This window comes from Helianthus annuus, chromosome 3 (assembly GCF_002127325.2).
Source record: "Helianthus annuus cultivar XRQ/B chromosome 3, HanXRQr2.0-SUNRISE, whole genome shotgun sequence".
Taxonomy (NCBI): domain Eukaryota; kingdom Viridiplantae; phylum Streptophyta; class Magnoliopsida; order Asterales; family Asteraceae; genus Helianthus; species Helianthus annuus.
In genome coordinates this window covers 9,996,643-10,015,799 of record NC_035435.2, presented here as the reverse complement: position 1 = coordinate 10,015,799, position 19,157 = coordinate 9,996,643, and the positions used below count along the sequence as shown (strand labels likewise).

The following is a 19,157-nucleotide window of genomic DNA, read 5'->3' as shown; positions in this document are numbered from 1 at the left end:
TGACAGGAAGATCCTCGATCTTCGGCTTAGGTTCTTCTATTATCACCTGAGCCATGTAAATTACGCAGCCTCTGTTTAAACACCTTGAAGCCTTGAGCATAGATACGTCCTCGGGTAACCCGTACTGCGTATCTCCTCGAATGGTAAGCGATTCACCACTCGGAGTCTTTAGCACTATATGCCTCTTGCCGCAAATGATTTGGGCCTGATTACGGGATAACCAGTCCATGCCTAGGACTATGTCGAAACCCGCTAGTTTGAAGGGAAGTAGAGATAGAGGAAAAGAATGGTTCTTAATGGACATTTCACATCCCTCTAGCACAGTGGAGACGGTTTCTATCGTGTCGTCTGCTAACTCTACCTCGTATTTTACATCTAGGGTTTTGATCGGCATGTTCAATAGTTTATAAAACTTTTGGTCTACAAAGGACTTATCAGCGCCAGAATCGAAAAGTACTCTTGCAAATATATTATTTACAAGAAAAGTACCTGTAAGCACATTGTCGTTCTGTACTGCCTCCTTTGCATCCATGCGGAAGACTCTCGCGTTTGTCTTCTTGGTCTCCTCCGCCTTCTTGGCGTTCTTAGGGCAGTTACTCTTGATATGCCCCTTTTCGTTGCAACCATAGCAGGTTGCATCCTTGATCTTCTTGCATTCCACAGTCTTATGATCCTTAGACTTGCACAGTCCACAGGAAGGAGTCTTTGGTTGTGACTGTGAATTCGATGCAAACCTGCACTTCCCAGAGTGGGGTTTCTTGCAGATTTTGCAGTTGGGCCTTTCACCAGCTTGCCCATCTTTCTTCGCCTCCGACCCTCTTTTGCCTTCACCGTTTCCACGATGCTTCTTCCCTGACCTTCGTGAGGTATCATCCTCACGTTTCCTCTTCTCAGCCTCTTTGCTCCTTAGGGTCCTCAGACGGATCGCGTCTAAAGTGAGAGACAAGGAGAGGTCAGTAACTGACCTGAAGGTCGTCGGTCGGGAGGCCTTTACACTCGCCTTTATCGCAGGCTCCAAGCCCCCAATGAAACGGGCGATTCTTCTAGACTCTGGTGTCACAAGGTACGGAACTAGGCGAGACATCGTATTGAAGCTCGTCAAATAAGCCTGGCAGTCCAGGTTCGTCATTACCAGTGACACAAAGTCAGCCTCGATCTTCTCAACCTCATGCTGAGGGCAGTAGTTTTCCTTAATGAGAGCAATAAATTCCTCCCATGTCATCTTGTATAAAGCAGACTTACCTGATGCCTGCACCAACGCTCTCCACCAGGCCAGGGCCTCGCCCTTAAATGACTGGGACACATACTTCACCACATCCCTCTCTGCACACCCGCTGATGTCCACAATAGTATCCATCTCATCTAGCCAGGTGATACAATCAACAGCACCTTTCTCCCCTGTAAATTCCCGGGGCTTACAAGATACAAAGTATTTGTAGGTGCAACCCTTAGCATTTGGTGCATCAGTATATTCTCTATCGCGATGAACGCTGTTCTCAGTGGACGAGTGTTTGTCGTCATCTTTCTTGGGTTGAGAGGGTGGTTTGGAGTGTGTCTTTGGTTTAGAGGGTGGTTTTGACACGGTTCTGCCTTGGGACTCAGTATATTGACGATCCAGAGCTGCCTGAACAGCATTGTCAATTAGAGCCTTTAACTGTGCGCCTGTCAAATGCACTGGCGCATTATCGTAGTCATCTTCATTTGTATGGCTATTCTCTCCATTGGGATCCGCCATTGTAACTTGAATCTGTTACAGAAGATAGCAAAATTTTATTCAGGAGATTATTATATAATTATCTTTTATGACAATTTGTCAACCATGGTAACAGAGACCATATTTGGTTAACTTATTACTTATTAAATCTTAGGATTTGAATACATCCTATTTTAGCTATAACAATAATATTGGCGGCATAAAGCCTAATCACGAGAATGTTTTATAATATTAGCCGAGATTTCAGAGAATCAAAGGCATAGAGATTTGAACCGTAGTTCTTTTATCTCTTTCTGACAGGGAGTCATAGACCACCACTGTCTTTTGTCTTTATAAGACAATTATTACGGCCCATAGGCACTACACCTCTAATGGATGTTTTAATAAGATTGGCCCGTAGGCACTACATCACTAATGGATGTTTTAATAAGATTTGGCCCGTAGGCACTACATCACTAATCGATGTTTTAATAGGATTGGCCCGTAGGCACTACATCACTAATGGATGTTTTTAAATAAGGTTGGCCCGTAGGCACTACATCACTTAATGGATGTTTAATAAATGATCATCCTTATTGATGATTCTTGCCCAAGATTTATAAATCATTTAGTTGGGTCTTTAAAATCCTTTAAAGGATTATTGTATAAGAATGACGTGCGTGATTTTTAACGAATCACATCTGCCATGATTGTTAACATGCGTGCAGCGGTTAACAGGAAATCTGAATCTTTTAATTAAGTCCTACCATCTTGGCCGGATCTTAAAAGACACCAGGCTAGGTTTCACTCGTAAGATTCTTTATTTAGGCAGATCAATTTAAAAGGATTGGTTTTGATTTATTTCATACATATTAAAACAAAACTCATAACATACATTCCATAATCTTAAATACAATTACATATTGCCCTAAACGGGTCTTTTAACTAGTACATACCTCCATAGAGGTTTTAAAATGAGCGACAAGTCCACGCAGGGACTAATATAAGATAGGTGTCCATGCAAGGACTAAAAGATAAGTCCACGTAGGGACTGAAATATGATAAGTGTCCACGCAGGGACTTATTTTAAAGTAGAAATTACACTAGTACAACTATTAAGGGCTAGTGGTCACGTTTCTTCTTTTTGCCCTTTAGTAGGTTCGCCAAGCCTTTGAGAAATCCTCGGTGGCTCTTTTTCTCTTCTTCGAACTCTCTCTCCACACGATCTAGTCGATGGAGTATCTCTTCTTGTTCAGGAGGAGAGAATCGTGGTTGTGGCGCTTGATGCGGAACTGGAGGTCTGGGAGGTATTGGATACCCATAAGCTGAGTAATCCGGTGGTCCCATGTTCCCATGAGCTCCGTCGGGGTAGCGCGCATTATATCTAGCCGACACCACATACGGGTCGCGCTCATAATTGTAGTTGTATTGTGCTTGTGACGGTTTGAACGGGTTGTAAGCCGTTGGACCCGTGTAAGCAGGTATGGGTTGGTCATACCCAAATGGTGGCGAATTTGGTGCAGCTGGTGCGGAGTTCGCCTCCTGTATTGGACTTGAAGGTCCTTCTTCTTGTAGTGGCGGATAGTGGATACTACTAGAGTGTCGAGGGGTGCTGAAGTGGATACCCCCTCCTCCTCGTGTGGACATACGCGCATTCGTCCTCCTACGCCTTGGCGGATCAGGCATTACTGGTTGCGCCGGTGGCGGAGGTGGTGGCGTAACTGCCTCAAAGCGTGAATCCTCAGAGGGATCCTGTGGATGTCGCGGTTATTGTGATGTCTGTTGAGGTGGCGTGTAGTACCACTCATGTCGGTCGAACAACGCTTGGAAACTGTCTGGTCCCTGATAGGGTGTGCCATGGAAAGATGACCCATCAGAGACTTCTATCGGATGCGTGGGCGTACCACGAGCAGGTTCAGTTGGATCAGTATCTTCATCCATATGGTCTTCGGAGAAGTGATCTTGTGGCCCTAATGGAACAAAGCCTGAAGGTTCCTGTATGTAGTCAGCCGGATTAAACTGACCTATGAAGTATGGAGTAGGGTCGTCGTAATTTCGGTGCGATACCGAACGTTGTAGAGGTATGAAGGAAGGTTGTGGGTTGTTGGGATCATTCTCTGAGTTTGGCCCAAAGGAGTGCCGGTATGATGGCGTCGAGCTGTGCGAGGTGGAATGCCTCGCGGGTTCGTAAAGATCTCTTCGTCGTTGTGGCTCTTCGCTCCTTGTCATTGAAGGAGGTCTTGTACCTGATGGTCCAGCTTCGTGATCGTGATGAGTCACGATATCTCCTCTGCCTCTTCTTCCCCTTCCTCTTCCTCGGAATATTACTGGCGGCATGTTTCCTGCTCCAAAACTTATTAAAAATCGAAATGAAAGTAATGACAAAAAGGAGTATTAATCCGAATTTGTCCTAAGTTATTGTCTAGACTCAAGTATGTGCAATTGTGTCACTGAGATTAAACACAATAGGATAGTGTTTAATTCACTCAATGTTGGCTCTGATACCAACCTGTCACACCTCGTTTTCCACGTGTCTCACCGGTGGGCTCGGTGGGGGATTACCGTGACGATGTTGGCAACAATATAGTCAAACCACACAATTATATAAATGCACAGCGGAAGCTTAAAGATAAATATATACTTCAACCTCTGGTTGTAATATCAAATGTATTACAGAAGTCGAATATATCCACAGCGGATCAAAATAATAATAAAATATTGTTCATTCAGATACGGCATCGAGTTTGCGAGACTATTCGTGATGCTTAGGAAGCTAATACCAGCCAATTTCGTATAGTACCTGCACTTAATCTTTTGGGGAAAAATACGTCAGTTTACACTGGTAAATACATTCAACTGACACATTTGAAAATGTTTATTAAAATTGATTTGAATGCACAAGGCACAAACTCTTTTATAACTTGGGAAAATTATTAAAATCTTGTGAACGTTTTACATGTTCTTTTATGCGTTCAGTAGCCCGGGTCGTGCCGGGTTAAAGATTTATAGACACACCACATTGCGTAAAACCGTAGTATAAAAACCAACGGCTACGTCTTTTAATTTAATGTCGACAATGTATACCGGGTGTACGCCTACACCGGGATGTCGATGGTCGTGGCCATTTCGTAAAATGATGCCAAGGATATCCGGGACAACGGTCATTAAACCCCCCCAAAGGCTTTTAAGAAACAAAACTGTTTAAATGAGCCAATCATATTATTTAATTAACCACCTAAGCGATGGAAAAATATAATGCTCAATCAAGCGGTATTAATATACCGTAACCCAAGCCCATATAGGGGAAATAAGTTAAAGTATTTACCTTTGCAAGTATTATTCCTTAGTTTGATTAAATCACCGATAGCTTTTACTGGGCTCCTAATCTGGAACGAAGGTTTTAATTAACCTCTTAGAATCCTAACGAGTCTTTATAATGGCCGTAGCCTAGACCGGTTGGTTCCGATATGTGAATACGGTTTAATCACGCGAAAAGGCGAAAACCGTGAATGGAGTGTGATTCTGACCCAACAAGTTCAGAGACTTGTTTTATATAGGTCTAAGGTTCACACTCTGGATTTTGGGGTCCAAATAATATAATTTGACCCGTATCGGCTAATTTATGAAAACTAGTTTCATAAGCCGAACCGTGCGCGCAATAGGCGAAACGGTTAACCATGAGAGTCTTACGCTTATTTCCTGAGTCAATATGCCTTAAAGAGGTTGTGGTATCAGTAGGATACCTTCCGTGATGCCCGTAACGAGTTTAAGTTAATATTACGCCCCGTAGGGGCTTTTCGGTCATTTTAAAGACTTTAAAAGGGCTTTTCGAGTTCTACAGGAAATCTGAGTTTCCCAAACAGTTTATAAAGTCTAAAATACTTTATTTATTATTTAAAATCAGTAGCAACTGGAATCGGGTCAAAAGACCTTGTAGAACTCATGTTTCGGCCAAAAAGGGCATATTCGGTATTTACCGAACCGTAGCCATAACCGCAGGTTATGAGCAAGGTAAAAATTATTAAAAATCTCTAAAATTCCCAAAATATTATTTTATAACAGTGGGTAAAAGTTTTGGTGACGAAATCTTGGTTTAGATAGGCGTTATGCTAATTGCGCCGTTTATTACAAAAGTTTACTTTAATTGCGCTATTTAGCATAACTCTCATTCTAGACCTCGGATTGACGTGAAACTTTAAGGACATGCTTATAATTTAATAAGCAAGGTTCTGGTCCGTTCACGTGTCCGAAATACTCGTTTTATTTTCAAAATGGCGTTACGGTCAACTTTTAGGCGATTAACGGAAATGCGCAAAAGACTCGGATAACTCTTGAACCGATCACAGAGGTTTATATCATCATGTAACCTGGTCCTAAGAGAGTCCTAAGGTATATCTATACCTCACTAAAACGGGTCAGAACTGAAGTCAATGCAAAAGTCAAACTTTTGCGACATTCGGCTCCGAACCGGGTCAATATAGCAAATGGTCGATTCAAACGAGCGCAAACAGGTTTACATACTTATTTTCATGTTTTATGATTATCAAAACAGGTTTCATAGCATATACATTACAGATTATGTACAAAATGGCAGAACGACTTTCTGTTGACTTTTTAAGTGCGCGTTTGACTCGATATTTGACATAGTTAGAGTGGTGATCAGAGGGAACCCTTTTAGGGGTTTATTACCCACATAAATACCAACTCAAAACTACTTTTGATCCGACAATTCACTGGACCATTTGTGATTTATCGCTATGACAACCGTTAGTTACGACGGTTGAGTTTATAAGCTAGAACTATGGAAATGTAAGACCAAAATGGGTGTGAACGACTTACAGAAGTTGTATCTTGCTTAGAGAGCAGAAGAGAATGCTAGAGAGCTTCTTAGAATGATCAGATAGGAGTGTTTGAGTTGTGTGAATGTTATGAACCAAACTAGCCTATTTATAGTGAAACAATGCACTCAAGATCATCACACAACAGCCTACAGCTGATCATGGATGATGGGCATGTGTCCCTTAGAGCTATGGGTCAAGTATAGGGTGCCCATGCCTCATTTATTGGTGTTTGATCGTTCATAATGCTCAAAAGGCAAGAAAATACAAAGTTTCTGCATCTGGGCGTCCCACGCGGCCCGCATGGAGAATCCATGCTACTTCTACGCGGGCCGCCTGAGATTCAAAAATCAGGCGAGTAAAAGAGGAGGCTCGCGGCCCGCCTCAACTTAAGCCAAAACCTCATGCGGGCCGCGAGAGGTTATATTCTCAGAACTTTTAAATCTTTTGCAATGATGACAGAATCGGGTAATTAATAACGAAATCTTTCGTAATGATTTACCTGACCTTTCGGGTTTGAAGGGGTAACTTTGCGGTTTGGCCCTCGGTTAATTACAACTAGGGACCTCGTGTTATTTACCCGCGTTGTTAAGTCCCCGGTTAGTTTATTAATTATTCAGAAAGCCTTAACTTTCATTATTGACGCTTTTAACCCTTCTCCTACGAATTCGATCGTAACTTTCTTGTTTCATAACGAAACTTCGCGAAATTTATATATTATATTTTAGTGAGTGTATAATACCGTCACAAAGCCTTGGGAACGTCAAAGGGTCACTCAGAGGTATAATTAAACATGTTGACACGGTTAACCCCTGTAGCTTGTAATCTCTCACTTTCTTTCGCGTTTCGCTTCTGTACGATCTATGATTTATTCGTTTGAAGGTTCAAGCATTATTTAGGGTTACTATACAGTATATTTACCCTTGTTGACATTTATAACCCTCGAATTTATATACTTTCAAGGTTTGTCAAAATTTGTCCTTTATTTAATATAAATGCCACGTGTAATCAAATGACACGTGTTAACACATTATTGGACGCAAAAATTCGAGGTGTTACAGTTTGGAGGTTTGGAGGGGCAGTGGTTTGATGGCAATGGTTTGAAAAGGTGAATGTGGACCATCTTTGAATTTTAAAGTCTTTTAATATTAAGGTTTATGATGTAATAATGACATAAGAAAAACCTTGTTGGACAGCCTCTGTCACGGCCCCCGACCCGGTTTGACCCGTTTCAGGAGCCGCGGGACAGGAATCCCGTGGTATTTAATTTAGGCGACAGCGGAAGTCTTTTTAAAACAGGATCTTTCAATAATTTAAACTGTCCGTTTCATAACTTAGGGATAAATTCCCGTAATTTACAATAATGTGATTTTCCAGGGAAATCTTTATTTTCAAAACATGTTCCTTTATTTATTTACATTGAGCCACTTTTCTAAGCTGGGAGTGCTTCACGGCACTTTTCTTTTGCTCACAACAGATCACCTGAAACATGTTTGAAAAAGGTTTTGTCAGCGGGGAAATACTGAGTGAATCATTCATTTTACTAAAACGACACATTTGTTATAATTTACAGTATTAAGAGCGATTACAATGTTTCTGTTTATCAACCAACTACCCACAGTATTTGTCACTCGACCAGCCATCGGTAGCCTCATTGCCTGATGGTGTATGTGACTATGGTCATATCACCCATTGGCTAACCCGTTTGCCCAGTGGTGACGGTTATCAAGTAATGTATACAAAACCCCACATACCGGCTGTAATTTGGTGATTACAAAGACTTAATCCCTGTAATTATAACTTTGAAAATAACTTGGAGTTTTGTAAAAACAGTTGATAAAAAGAGAATGACTCACTTTGCAGATTTAACGAGCAGAGTATAAGCCTACTGATTTGCCTTGATTAACCTAATTTAACAATAATGCACACACAAACGGTTTAGTAACTAATACAGCAGTTACGACAATTCACGAGATTAAACCCTCACAGTGATTTACAAGTGCAATACTTAATAATTCAACGGATTCACGACGAATAACAGAGCATATTCCGAATTCGAACAGCACTCAAATATTCAAGTCGAAATCACGACGAATAATCAAAGTACAAGCTCAATTTGAGCAGCACTCGGACAATCTTTGGATAGTTATAATCGATCGGACGTTGAATCGTAATAGCGATCGAGTTATTACCCTGATTGCGGCAGCACTTCGTGAATTAGTGTGTGTTGTGGACTGTTTCTGCTTATAACGTACTATACACAACGAATTTCTTCGTCGAACTAACAACAGAATGTAAGTCCCAATGTCTGCTATTTATACTGATTTTTGGACACGCTTACGGACCGTAAGCCACTTCCCTTACGGTACGTAAGGGAAGCAGTCTAGTTATAGGGTAGCCAGGTTCGGGACTAGCTATGCTGAGTTGAAAATTTTCTCAAACGAATTTTAGACAGCAAGAATTGTTGATAATCGTTACTAGGGTTTAACCCCCCCTGAGTTTTAGGGGCCCTGATCCTGATTCCGATTGTTCTGAAAATTTTAGGGTTTATGCAGAATCACTTGGGTGTCTCAATTAGGGTTTTCTTAATAGATAATTATCATTCTAAGTATTATTTTTAGTGAGAGTTGTTACAGCCTCTCCTGCTAACACATCAGTTTTTCTTATGTAATCGAAGTTTCTTCTTTTATAGAAAGTATAGATTCTAATTTCTAGAATTACATATATTTTTTGTATAATTTAATCAACACCCAACAAGTTTGCATACTGATACTGCCAAGATGTATGACCAATAATTCATACGCATCCAGAGTTAGTAATTAGCATTCTCAAATAGACGAGGATGTATAATCCATTCTGATTAAATTTTGACCAAAATCAAAGGTTAGTTTTGAACTATCTGAATTTAAACGATTTTTTTTTCTAATCCATAACTTGTGAATTGTAATTAATTAATAGTTACTAGACGGGTTTTGAGTTGATATACCCAATGGGTATTTTGAAAAAATTAGCGGGTGCACACGAAACCCGAAGTATACCCGATACCCGATGGATAGTTAACCGATAGAACCCCAACGCGTTTTGGGTCAGTACACCCAACGGGCATTTTTAATAAATTAGCGGGTACGCCCAAAACCCGGGGTATACCCGATGGATAATCGGTAGTAACCCTATAGTTTTTGGGTAGGGTTCCGAACAGGCTTTTATAATCTGGTATTGGGTTGGACTATTCAAACACGCCCCATTGTCATCCCTACCCTGGTCTATTAGTCTATTGTTTGTTGTAGGGATTTTCAGCTTATGTTGCCTCTTTTTTGCTATTTGTTTGATATAGTTTCATTGTTAAAAATACTAAAGTTTTCTCTTCCTAATAAAATTATCGCCTAACGCACAGTTGAGCAGATTCTCGAACACACTTGAACGAAGTTAAACAACAACAACCGAATGGATTTTGGAACAAGGGTTAGAAGTCTGGAACATTGGAAGAAATTGTTGCACAACAATGTTGGATTCTTGAACGAAGGATGTAGCCGAAAAGAAAAAGAAATCATCCTTGCTTAAACCTATTTCGCAAAAATTAAAAAAAATACAGGCTCGAGTGCTCGACCCTGAACCCAGATTACCAGTTATTCAGTTAACCAGAAAAGGTATAAAACCGGCCAGCTAAAACAAAACGCCTCATTCCTACCTGACCGAACTTGTATGTTCGGTCTAGGTCTGGCTAGTGGAGCCGGTTAGAAAAACCTTGTTAAATATATATTTAAATTGCATAAATTTGTAAATAAATAAAAATAGGTTATTAAACACATAAAGTCAATGTTTTAAAAACCGGTTTTTAAATCATACCGATTTTGACTTTAAAATAGTTTAACCGATTGAACTGGGTTGTACCGGCCGGTTCAACCGGGTTACTAGTTAACCCTATAATTTCATAAAATACAAATTCATTTTAAAAAATAATCTAATCTCTATTAGGATTTATGTAATTGTTCATGATTTTATTAAAAAAAAACTATTTTCTTATGAAATATTAAGCATTTTCAGAGAATTTTTATTAGTTATGAACAATATTATATTAGACGAGGTGAGCAACAATTTCAACAATGATGGAATATTAAAACGGAAGGCATTTTGTTAATTAGTGGAAATATGGAATGTCAATATTACTTATATATCATATTTTATTAAATCTAAAAAATCAAATTTTAAGATAATCCAAACCGGTTCAACGGTTTGAACCGGTAGAACCGGATTTACCGTCGGTACATAAGACATATTGTATTCGGATTTTACCGGCATTTATCGTACCGGACCCGTGTCTGATATCCAGTTTAACCGGTATAACCGGCCGGTTCATACCGGTATTAAAACATTGCATAAAGTTATAAACAAAGGGGATAAACAACAAAAGAAAAAGTCAAAAAATGATGATGATAGGGGAAATTAAATCACATACAAAAGATAAGAACAAAATTAATACTAATCCTACGCCATTAACACCTTTGGTCCATGAAACATTAAAGCTCATTTGGATGGCGATAGGCACGAGAACTATTTACTAAATAATTACAACTTGCATCAATAATTCAAATTAAACAACTCAATACGTCTGTATCAATAAACTTAAAACTCATCAATCAAACTTAGCTGCCGAACTTAAAGTTTAAGTTGTACTAATCGGTCGATTTAGCGGCCAACCCGCCTAAAAGCCCAACTTAGCTTGTTTGGTCCGCTGGTTTATCGATCGAGCCACCTTAAAACATAATATAAATGGAGGATGAAATGGTCAATAGTTCACATGTGTTGTTACTTTTTTTTTTTTTTACTTTTACCCTTGTCTAGTAATGTTTCATTTTAATAGATATATTATGTCGAAAATAAACTTTGTTTTTGAGTATGTATTTTGTATGCAATGAATTATGGAGTGAAAATCATTTCAGAACCCTAAATATTTACAGAACATACAAAACTTCTAATAAACAATCTTTTTATTTGTATATTTTTATATTTTAAATAATTTTATCATTTATTATATGTATATTTATCATTACATACATGTTAAGAGCAACTTTATCATTTTTTATGTGTAATTTTATGATTACACATATGTAAACTAGTTTTTTTACATATATGTAATTAGTTATAACACATATATATAATTTGGCTATTACATATATGTAAACTACTTTTAACATGTATGTAATCATAAAAATACATATAATAAATGATACAAATACCCTATATATATATATATATATATATATATATATATATATATATAGGGAGCCGCTAGAATGAGAACCACCTCGAGTTGTAAGAACCGCGAGAACTACACCCCACGGAGGGGCGTTCGCCGCGATTTTTTTTTTACAAGTAGATGTGTGCATTATAAACACGGCCGTAAAAAATCACGGCGAACGCCCCTCCGTGGGGTGTAGTTTTTTACACCTCAAGTTTGGTGAAAAAAAAAGAAAAAAGAAAAAAAAATTAAAAAACACCAAACTTGAGGTGTAAAAAACTACACCCCACGGAGGGGCGTTCGCCGTGATTTTTTACGGCCGTGTTTATAATGCACACATCTACATGTAAAAAAAATCGCGCCGAACGCCCCTCCGTGGGGTGTAATTCTCGCGGTTCTTACAACTCGAGGTGGTTCTCATTCTAGCGGTCCCCTGTATATATATATATATATATATATATATATATATATATATATATATATATATATATATATATATATATATATATATATATTTATATATATAATTGTTTATTTAGAGTTCTGAAAGTTCTGTATTTAATTAGAGTTCTGAAATAAACCCAACCCATGAACTATGGAAATTTACATATTTTAGATATTTCACACATTTTCTAACGACGATAATATGTATCTAATTTATCATAATAATTAATATGTCGTAAACTCGTATTTGAAAACAAAAATTTAGATAAAATTATAATAGTAAGAAACTTCATTTGCCTCATTCGTATTTTTCTCAATGGCTAAATCAAATACCATCTAAAGAAAACACATTTTCAACACCTCTTAATTTTTTTAGAATAGCAAACTCAAACATCAACTAAATCTACTCTAAATTTTACATCAATATCCACTGACAACACCTTGTTAAACTCCTTAATACAACAATTTTTTTTTTTATTTTTTGCTAGACTAAATATCCTTTACTTGATTGCATGGCGGAGCTAATGGCGTGCTACCAACAACCACATCTTTGTACCATTGTCGTAGTGTAAAAAAAAGAATTACCGGTTTTATATAAAAGATACCCCTGCTTCCAAAAAAATGGACGCCTTTGAAATTTTGGATTAGATCCGTCATTGAATTTTTAGGTTACATACACCACTCCTTGATTGACGAAAAAAAAACCAAGTGACTTTATCTCAAAAACTTGGTTAATAACTTAATTAGTTAAATGCCATTTTATTTCGTGTGATCTGGGCATTTTGACAGTTTAGTCCAAAGGTTTCATTTTTTATATCTGAGTACAAAAGGGTTTCACCATTGCCATTTTAATCCACTGGGTTAACTTCATTCATTTTTTCTATTAACGAGAATGGTAATTCTGTCATTTTATATGCAATTTTGTTAACTAGAATGGCAATTCGGCCATATAAAATGACCGAATTACCCTTTTCGTTAACAGAAAAAAATGGATTAAGTTAACCCAGTGGATTAAAACGACAACGGTGAAACCTTTTTGAACTAAACTGGCAAAATAAAATGACATTTAGCTAAACTTAATATTAAGTGAGATAAAAACTTAGGTTAATATTGCATAAAGTTACCTAATTAAGTGAACCAACACTTTATCTATGTACAATTTATTCAAACTACCATAAAAACCATTACATGTCAATATATAAAAAAAAACATTACATGTATCATCAACTTTAATTATCCCACTTATACTTTTCATATACTCGCCGGAAACCGGTCACCGGAGATCAAGCATCAAACCGATCGGAGAAATCAGAAGCAAAACGAGAAGCAATAGCGGAGTGATACATCGCATCATGAAACGACTCCGTTTCACTCGTCAACATTCGGAGCTTCCGCGCCTTCTCGTCAGTAAAATTCACCGGCGATATTCGAGATTTAATCGGTCTCTGATCCAGATCGGAACCAGAATTGGCGCTAGATTTCGCTGATAAAGTAGAATTGTTCGTCCGGTTTTTGTCGGTGTTGATGTAGTCCGGTTCGGAAGACCAGCCGAAGAGTGGGGTCCACCAGTTGTTGGTTTTCGGTTGTGAGTCGGATGAGTGGTGGCCGGCGGTGGTACGGACGGTGGAGTGTAGCTGAATTGGTGGTATGATATTGGCTGCCATTGTTGTTTAGAGAGAGAAAGTGGCTATTTTTTCAATGGAGATTTGGGGGTTGATATTCAGCTGACGTTGAGGAGTGGTTGTTATATAGGGAAACCGGACACGTGTCGGTTTTGTCTTGATGCGTCGTCACGTGTGGGGCCCTACTCGCTTTTTCTTTTTCTTTTTCTTTTATTTTACTTAATATTTATTAAAATTAAAACCTTATTAATAACCAACAACTTTATGCATATTGTAGTTGTAAAATTGGCTTGGGGAGTTTTTCAAAAAAAAATTGAATTTTTCATTTCTAACCCTAAAGTTTCAAGCTTTGGCAAGTTAAGTTTAAAGTTTTAATCTTTGTTTTCCTTTTAACTTTAAAGTTTTAATCTTTGACAATTTGAGTTTAAAGTTTTAATCTTTGGTAATTTAACCCCTTTGATTAATTTGATTTTTCACTTCTAATTTAAAAGTTCCCATCTTATACATTTTAACCCCTTTCATTAACTTGATTTTTTATTTCTAATTCAAAAGTTTCCATCTTTTGCGATTTAACCATTTTAATTTTTTTTACTTATGTGTTGTAATCTTGGCTTTGAGGGTTTTCCAAAGAAAAAATGGTTATGCATATGGTTGTTGTAACCTTCGCTTTGGGGTTTTACAAAAAAAAAAAAAAAAAACTTGATTTTTTTACTATTCACCCAAAAGTATTTCATAAATTACTTTTAACCCAGAATTATTTGTTTTTTTTTACTTTTAACACAAAACTTTTTATCTTTTACAAATCTATCCTCACAACTTTTTTTACTTTCAACTTTGGTCCTTTATAATTTTCATTTTCTACAAATTTTTCGCTTTATGCTTCGTTCTAAATTTTGTGACTTAACACATCGCAACGTGCGTCTTTGGTTTAACGTTTTTACGTTTCGTTCTAAATTTTGCGAGTTAACACGATGCAACATGCGTGTGTGGGTGAACGTTTTTACATCGTCTATTTTTTCCCGTTTGACAGGTTCAACATAACGTGTGCGTCCTAAATCGACTTAGTTATAACCATGGTTGTAAAAATCCCGACTAGGCACCGATTAATCCCCGATTAATCACCGATTAATCTCGATTAATTTTCGATTAATTACAATTAATCCCGATTATATCCGATTAATCCCCGGTTAATCCCGATTAATCGCTAGTCCCCACCTCACCGACCAACTAGCGACTAGCGATTTCTACAACCATGGTTATAACTAAAGAATCCCCGCCGCAATACGGCGGGTCGTAATTCTAGTTTCTTTTAATTTCAATATATTCTTCTAGAAATTTAATTAAATTCGTTTCAAGTTAAAGTAAGGGTGTAGTAGCCTAGTCTAGGTCTAATTAACTCGTTTAATTTGTATAGAGTTTGGGTTCAAGCGCTTAATTAACTTGTTTCAAGCTTAATTTCTATAAGTTGAGCTTCGCTTGTGATAATTTCTATAAGTTGAGCTTCGTTTCTGAGTAGCTTTTCAACATGCATTTAAGTAGAGAATCTGAGAACTAATTTGAACACAAACAAAACTACCTAAAAAAACTTAAAAACAAACAAAAAAATAAAAAAATGTTCACATTAAAATCATGATTTTTATTAATAATTTTTTTATTAATAAAAAGTCACTTTTTGATGGATTTTTTTTTAAATATTTATAATATTTTTAACATTTAATTTTGGGGTTTAGTTTTTATCATTTAGTTTAGGTGGGAGGTTTAGGTTTTTAGAGGGTGGGGTTAGGTTTTTTTAGGAGGGAGGGAGGGGGGTTCATTGTTTGTGTTTGTGTTCGTGTTTTATTATTTACTAGTTTGTAGTCACATGTGTTACACGGGTTGAATGATAAGATTGATTGTGTTCAAAGAACAACATAATAACAAAATTTGAGATATTCTTGATATTGCACGTGATAAATATAAATTTTAATATAAACAATATTACCCTAACATGAAGTATCCATACCAAATTAAAGTGATAACAATCACTCACTATAAATGACACTTTTAAGCAAATAATTTATATTTATTTATTACTTTAGTAATAATAATTAGATATATATAAAATATATATTTATATAATAACTAAATTTATATATTTCACTCTTCTCAATATCATTCATATTTTGGGATGAAATAAGACACGGATTTTTGGATAGATTAAGATTAGCTGAAATTTTTGGATTTTCTGATTATGATTATTGTTTATTAGATTCTACAGTGTGGATAGATATTCATATAACAACCACGTCAGCAGGAGACGTGGTAAAAAAATCTGGGATGGAAGAGACTTGAAAGTGACGTTATTAAAAAAATAAATTAAACAACAACCAACTAAAACCAACCTAAAATTCACTAATCAAGAGCCATCATATCACCCACCTTCTCCCCTCCACACCGGTGGAATTCTCCAAGCCCTCCCCTTAACGCCACCACCACACCATAACACGGAGCGTCTTATCGACATAATGAAAATCTCCACGCCACCATAACGTTGCCACACGTTGAAGTCTTAGACCATGTGTAGTGGGAGGGAAGATAATTACCCCACCCTTGGGCGTTTTGTGTCATGTGATGGTCCAGTCAGCATGTGGGCATTATTGGACATTATCTTAAAACATATGTAGTGGTATAATGCCCCATAATTCCCCAACCAATCATTACCCAATTATTATTTTTTCAAATTAAAACTAATAATATCTTATTAATTAAATAAAAATTACATAAATAATAAAACACAAACACATAATACTACTCGTCTTAATTTTCGTCATCGCTTTCGCCATTCTCGTCATCTTGGTCTTCCTCGTCATCCGCTTCTTCTTCACCCTCGTTTGGAATATACCGAACCGACCATGCGTGTTGAACCAATTCAACCGTTAATGCAGTATGTGTGGCTTCAGACCGCATTTCATGTGCATTCTTCACTCTGTCTTCCATTGTTGCTTGGGGATATTCCTGAACAGCTTCCGGTACATAGTTTTGGCATATTGTTTTTCCTTCGTCTTCAAATATCGTATTATGCATGTTATACAAGCGTACATAACATTTCTCATTTTTTCTTTGATTCATGCACGACAAGGATTTATCAAATAATGTCACCGTTGTTGAAGAACCCCAAAGGATCTCTCAATGTCCTTCCGCGAAGACTCTTGAACTTTTTTAAATTGAGCTCTTTTTTCATCGTACGGCTCCCTAAACGTCTTCACAACAATCGAATACCTAGGATAAATTCTATCGCACAAATAGTATCCGTGCAGGTAGTAGTTTCCATTTGCCTAAAAAATGAATGCATGTAACAAACATATATAACTTTAAGCATACTAGAAATGGTTTGTGGTTGTATGTGTAGGTTTATGGTTTTGGTTTGTATAAAATGGGGTGTAAGGTAAGGATACAGTGAAATATAAAATATATATAATCTATCTGTTACTTTTGACCGTTGGCAACGGTCTTATTGGTCAAAAAATAAAGTGCAGACGTTTAAAATAGGACGTCCCACCCATTTATTCAAGAAAACGTCCCGAGGGCAGTCCCAAGACGTGTTTAGGCGTTTTTTTAGGAAAAAACGTCAAAAACCCCGCTACCGCGGATGTTAGTAGGCTAATTTCATAATAACTACATGAAGTCGTAAAGTTTTTTTTTTTTTTTTTTTTTTTTTTTCTAGCGTGAGGAGTCAGCTTTTTCTAAAGTCAATGTGGACGTCCTCAATCCTATCCATATTTTTTAGGTATCATTTACCTTTCATAACCTTTGTTTATTTTTATTATTTTATAATATTATCTTCATGAAATGAAATTATCTTCAACTGATGAATTCAAGTGTCGACTCAATAACTTGTCTAGTTTTTAAACATCTAAAAGTAAAATGAAAAGAAAAAAGAAAGGTGATTTTAATGGTCAGCGTAACCTGAAAGTATTCGGGTTGCACGATGTTAAATGTGTCTGAACTAAGATTGATATATTTGACATAACCCGTGTATGGGTTCATCGATTCAACCCGCCAACACAACGCCATTTGTCAACCCTTTTTGTCCACACTAAAAATAGAATAGGTCATCGTTTTAAACTTCGTTATTTTTTTTTCAATTTGAGTAGACCTAAAATTCTACTAGGTTTAGAAAGCAATGATTGTGCAGTTGAGTTTTCATGTCTGAAAACCGCTTTTCTCTCAAGTTACTCGAGTTACTTTTTTAATTTAACCTTTTCATTTTCACTATGAAATCGAGAGGATTCAAAATTAATCAAAGTAAAAACCCTAAAAAGTGTTCGTGTTGTATGGCTCTTTCATACAAATATCTTCATAGAAAAAAAAATGGATGCCGTCTTTTGCGAATATTCTCTATTTTTATTTTCACATATTAAACAAAAGTCAATATCTTATTTCAAAATCAACAAATAAATTTCAAAATGCTAATATATAGAGACAAGAGACATGTAGAAAGGACGACAACTTTTGAGTTGTCTTGTTTCGACCTCATATGCACATGTTTTCAATTGAACTTTCGAACCGTGTATACAATACAACTTGGTGTGGTCCTTTTGAAGGAACACGCGATATGGAATTGCCGCGATGTTTCTTTTGTGGTATTCAAACAAAATAAGAAAGCGGACGAATCTCATATTTGACATGAACATCATGTTTTGGAAACAAATGAGCCACCGAACATTATATTTGTGTATTGTAATATTCTTTCGAGTGAAAAAAGTTAAGCATATAGACAAGACAATTATATTCGTTTTTGTAATGCGTGTTAATATTAGTGAATGTTATGCTAAAAACGATAGAATGATCGACATAGGCTCACAATCGCAATGTAAAGGGAAAAATCACATTAACCATGACAGAAATAAAGCTTTGGGTCGAACTTGACCGGAAATTATTAAAGATCTATAAAACGCTGGAGCATTCTCTATTTTCACGTTATCCACCTTTTCGACTCCAAAACGAACAAAAAGGTGTGTGCCGCACTCACCAAGGACCAATAGACTATAAACCTATTTTAGCAATCAAGTTCTAGAAGTGTATTACTAAAATCACTTCAAAGTTTTAAGTTACATAATTCAACTTTGCAATGTATTCCAGTTTTATGATTCAACTGCTGAGACAAGAACATAAACTACCTTTTCAGAATCAAAATCTGGTGAACAGAAACATTATAAATCTATAAGGTGCTGTTTGTTTTTGAAGAGGTAAAATGTCTGCAGTCTGCGGACCACATCTGCAGACATCTACAGGAGAAGAGGTGGACCAAAGATCTGCAGTCTGCAATGAGAAGACTGCTT

General features: G+C 36.9%; 1 protein-coding gene across 1 annotated transcript; it reads right to left on the bottom strand.

Moving 5' to 3' along the window:
* Positions 1–13,497: 13,497 nt before the first annotated feature.
* Positions 13,498–13,878, bottom strand: LOC110931189. Its single transcript, XM_022174594.1, has one exon. It carries the CDS (start codon positions 13,876–13,878, stop codon positions 13,498–13,500), a length of 381 nt encoding a protein of 126 aa, XP_022030286.1.
* Between the last annotated feature and the right edge of the window lie 5,279 nt (positions 13,879–19,157).

Bases quoted from the DNA above. Each gene is read 5' to 3' on its own strand.
- LOC110931189 (XM_022174594.1), bottom strand. From the start codon at position 13,878: ATGGCAGCCAATATCATACCACCAATTCAGCTACACTCCACCGTCCGT.